The sequence below is a fragment of the Coturnix japonica genome, chromosome 16 (genome assembly GCF_001577835.2).
Source record: "Coturnix japonica isolate 7356 chromosome 16, Coturnix japonica 2.1, whole genome shotgun sequence".
Classification (NCBI taxonomy): Eukaryota; Metazoa; Chordata; class Aves; order Galliformes; family Phasianidae; genus Coturnix; species Coturnix japonica.
The window spans coordinates 312,729-317,119 of NC_029531.1; the positions used below are offsets into that span (position 1 = coordinate 312,729).

The window sequence follows — 4,391 nt, forward strand, 5'->3', positions numbered from 1 at the left end:
AAAGGGGTTTTTGGGGTTGAAAAGGGGGAAAAAGGGGGTTTGGGGGTTGAAAAGGGAGAAAAAATGGGTTTTTTTGGGGTGAAAAGGGGGTTTCTCCATGGCTCCATAGCTCAGGGGTGAGAGCACTGGTCTTGTAAACCAGGGGTCGTGAGTTCAAGTCTCACTGGGGCCTTCCTGGTATAATGTAGGGTTGTTTATTTTGCCCTAAATTGAGTTTTTTTGCCCTAAATTGAGGTTTTTTTGCCCTAAATTGCCTAAAAATGAGTATAGAATCTGGGGAGATCCCAACCCTGATAGGAAGAAGATGCTTTTCCATTCATTGCCATTCCCCCTTCTGTTATCCCCACCACCCCATTTGCACCCAATGCCAGCCCTGGATTGAAGGAAAATCCCTCCTCTCCAAAACTTTCCTTTTTTGTTCATCCCCTCCCATCGTTTTTGGGTTTTTTCAGCCTATTTCCCTGTGTCTCTGTGGCGCAATCGGTTAGCGCGTTCGGCTGTTAACCGAAAGGTTGGTGGTTCGAGCCCACCCAGGGACGAGGAAGGGGAAGATTTTGCCCCCACCTTGTGTTTTTAGCACTTTGCTTGTGCTAAAACACACTTCCTTGGGTTAAGGAAGAATGGTGTTGCCCAAAGAATGGGAACAAGAAGTCATAATTCCCCTTATATTTCCATCTTTTTCCTGATATTTTGGATTTTCTCCCATTGGAACCCAATGCTTCACGTTGCTATCAGCTTAACAAGATGCTGATGGCCATTTTGATCCCATTCCTGCCATGGTTAAACCCTTCCCTTGCCCTGATCTGAAGGTCTTGTGTCACCCCAATAAGGGTAAATCTATGTCCCGCATCACGCTGTTGCTTATTGTGGTGTAACATTAATGTTTATCACGACTTTTTGCATCCATAAAGGGAAACTGATAATGATCAGCGATGGGATTTTGCATCTCAAAGCATCACTGGTGGTGGATGGGTCTCCTTCCATCCCCCTAAATTAATTAGAGAGCATTGTAAGGCTCTCTATATGCAAACGTTGATTGGCCTGTTAATTTATTGCTTGCATTGAGTCTATGGAGGGTAATCACAGCATGATTTGGGCTCAGCTGGACTGGAGATGGGGATGGAGGTTGGGATCTTATCTTGATGGTTGTTGGACGGAGTTGTGTTGGGTTACAAAGAGAACGATGGCTCGTGAGCTGTGGTGTTGGGTTATACAAAGGGAACGATGATTTGAGGTCTATTGCGTTGAGATACAAAAGGAACGAGGACGTGGGAGCTGTGGCGTTGAGTTGGGAGCCGTGGTGTTGTGTTGGGTTACAAGGAGAACGATGGCTCGTGAGCTGTGGTGTTGGGTTATACAAAGGGAACGATGATTTGAGGTCTATTGCGTTGAGATACAAAAGGAATGAGGACATGGGAGCTGTGGCGTTGAGTTGGGAGCCGTGGCGTTGAGTTGGGAGCCATGGTGTTGGACTATGAGGAGAGAAATTGACCCAGGAAAATGATTTATCTCCCAAAGTCTGTAAGGGAAGGAGGACCCTGATGAAGGGTGATGAGTTTCTACATGGCCAAAGGGAGGTGGAGTGACCTCTCTATAGGGAGACGGAGGCGCATCAGAAACAAGAGAGTAGAAGATGGTGATTTTATTCCATCTGAGCCATTTTCTGCAGCGCTTTGTGCACAAACTGGTGCTCACTGCATTGCACCTAAGCAGTGTGAGGTCACAAAACCCACCTGAAGTTGGTTCTCCTTCAGGAATCCCCCTTTAACCTAATAACCAGGTGGTTATTAGGGTCCCGTATGAGGACAACAGACTTTTCCATCTCTTTTTTTCCCCAATTACTTTTCTTCAACACCTTTCCTACCAACATTCTGAGGCTGAATCTTCTTAGAAAGAGACTGACACCACCACAAATACATTCCAACCCTAAACCCAGCCAGATTAGCCCAAACCCAACGAGCTCAGAGCTCTCCCTTTTCCATCAAGCCCTCCAGGTTAAGGTTGAGATTTCGGGTCTCGCTATCATCATGGATGTTGCTCGCCGCCCTCACAGCAGCCTTCATAGAGGTATCAATCCATGCATGAGGCTGGGCAGTGTGTTCACCTGCAAAATGAACCCTCCCCTCGTGCTCAAAGAGAGCCTGGGAGTAATCAGTGAACTGATAAGGCGTGAAGGCAGCGAAGGCTCCCAGGGAATGCCTGTCCAGCTGCCACTTCTGTATCACGTAGCGGTCGCAGGTGTATTGCAGGTAACTCTTGCTCACCTGGTGGATATCCGACAGGTCTTGAAGGACCACGTCCAAGTATTTCTCGTCCTCTAAAGGCATGAGGAACTCAGCGTCATCGTTCCAAGTGTATGAAGCCAAGATGACCCCGATCCCGCTGGAGAAGTTGTGGCTGGGGTAGTAGATAAACCTGGAAGGGCGGTCGGTGATGGATTGCCCTCCTTGAATGCCATCCTTCTCCCAGAACCTCTCCGTGCAAGCCAAGGCGATTTTGGATGCGCTGGCGTAATGGATGGAGCGAAGAGCCTCGTTTTTGGTTGGGGAAAGAGGTGGGAAGAATTGGATGTGCCTGGTAGCTTTGGCTGAGGAGGTAACCAGGACATAATCCGCTGTGGCTATGCTTGGGGCGAGGGTATCTGGAGCGCGATAGAAAACCCGGACCTTCCCTCCTTTGGTCATGATTTTTTCCACCGTACAATTGAATTTGATGACACCTGGAAGGGCTTTATGGAAGGCTTTGGGGAGCTGGTCGAAACCTCCAGTGATTTCATCGAAGCTGGAAGAGAAAGAGACAAAAAAAGGGTTGGGTTTTGGTGAAGGTAGAACTTCTCCCAAGGATTTGAATGGTAATGGCTTCTATCCCCATGAGGGATGGCTTCTATCCCCATAAGGGATGGCTTCTATCCCCATGAAGGTTGGCTTCTCTCCCCATAAGGGATGGCCTCTTACCTCTCCTCATCAGAGAAGATATCAAAGTCCCACAGCGAGGCGAGGAAGGACAGATAAAACCCCGAGTCCTCGTTCAGCAGATCTCCGATCATCTGCACGGCTCCTCGGCTCAGGTTTCCAACTTTAATCAGATATTCCTATGGGAATCAAGGAGAAGTCAGGGCCTGGAGTTATTATCTCAATGTATCCGTTAACCCTCAGATAAAATTCATGCCCTGATCTGCTCGGAGCTTTTGGGATTCAGCTGTAGCCCCTTATGGGTCAGTGTCTCTTCCAATTGAAGTGAACAGACATCAGAATGAGCAGATTGGGGATTTCTGACCTAATTTTCCCCCTCCCCACCAGCCGGATCGGAATCACCCTTTACCTTGGTGGAGAAGGAGTCGTGTTTAGCCAGGTACTCCTTGCAGTTCATGGTCTGGAACTGCTTGAAAGCCTGCAGAGGAAATATTGGTTGGGTCAAGGAGGCAAAAGAAAAAGTGCATTTCACAAAGAAATTATGTTGGCTTGACGACCCCTTACCAACAGGGTTGGCTTGATGACCCCATACCATCCAGGTTGGCTTGATTATCCCATACCAACCAGGTTGGCTTGATGACCCCATACCAACCAGGTTGGCCTGATGACCCCATACCAACTAGGTTGGCTTGATGACTCCATACCATCCAGGTTGGCTTGATTATCCCATACCAACCAGGTTAGCTTGATGATCCCATACCATCCAGATTGTCCTGATGACCCCATAAAAACCAGGTTGGCTTGATGACCCTATACCATCCAGGTTGGCCTGATGACCCCATACCAACTGGGTTGGCTTGATGCCCCCATACCATCCAGGTTGGCCTGATGACCCCATACCAACTGGGTTGGCTTGATGCCCCCATACCAACCAGGTTGGCTTGATGACCCCATACCAACCAGGTTGGCTTGATGCCCCCATACCAACCAGGTTGGCTTGATGACCCCATACTAATCAGGTTATCTTGATGCCCCCACACCAACTGTGTTGTCTTGTTAGCCCCATACCAAGTTCAGAGCTTCCCTGTAGAGCTGGCTGGCACTTTTGCCCCTCTCTGAAGGTCTCAGGGTGTAATTCAGGATGTCGGGGTTCCTGTTCACATCTGCCACCCTCGCTCGGATGCCGTTCACAAAGTACCAGGCATTGTCATCCGTCTGGCGGAACGGGTTCAGCTTCAGGTCAAACTGCCTTATAAACTCACGGACCAGCCTGGAATGGAGCATATTTTCCCATATTTCCTGTTGGTGCACCAATGTCTGACTTCGGCACCGAAGGACCTTCTCCTCCTCCTCCTCCTCCTCCTTCTCCTTCTTCTCCTTCTCCTTCATCTATTTTTCCTTCTCCTTCTACATCTCCTCATTCATCTCCTCCTTCTCCTCCTCCTCCTCCTCCTCCTCCTTCTCCTCCTTCTCCTCCTC

General features: G+C 48.8%; 1 protein-coding gene and 2 non-coding genes across 3 annotated transcripts in view; 2 read left to right on the forward strand and 1 right to left on the reverse strand.

The window, feature by feature from the left end:
- The first annotated feature begins 99 nt into the window (after nucleotides 1–99).
- Nucleotides 100–172, forward strand: TRNAT-UGU. The gene has a single exon. It is a non-coding gene; the product is annotated as a tRNA-Thr (tRNA).
- Nucleotides 173–465: 293 nt separating this feature from the next.
- Nucleotides 466–539, forward strand: TRNAN-GUU. Its single transcript has one exon. It is a non-coding gene; the product is annotated as a tRNA-Asn (tRNA).
- A 1,088-nt stretch (nucleotides 540–1,627) lies between these two features.
- Nucleotides 1,628–4,391, reverse strand: part of IL4I1 (interleukin 4 induced 1) — a 6,746-nt gene continuing 3,982 nt past the window's right edge. Inside the window, exons 4-7 of the mRNA XM_015878593.2 lie at nucleotides 3,981–4,182; nucleotides 3,322–3,390; nucleotides 2,955–3,091; nucleotides 1,628–2,781 (exon numbers count right to left, since the gene is read on the reverse strand). Coding sequence (XP_015734079.1) covers nucleotides 1,962–2,781; nucleotides 2,955–3,091; nucleotides 3,322–3,390; nucleotides 3,981–4,182 — 1,228 coding nt within the window. The 3' untranslated portion in view covers nucleotides 1,628–1,961. The remainder of the gene's footprint in view (nucleotides 2,782–2,954; nucleotides 3,092–3,321; nucleotides 3,391–3,980; nucleotides 4,183–4,391) is intronic.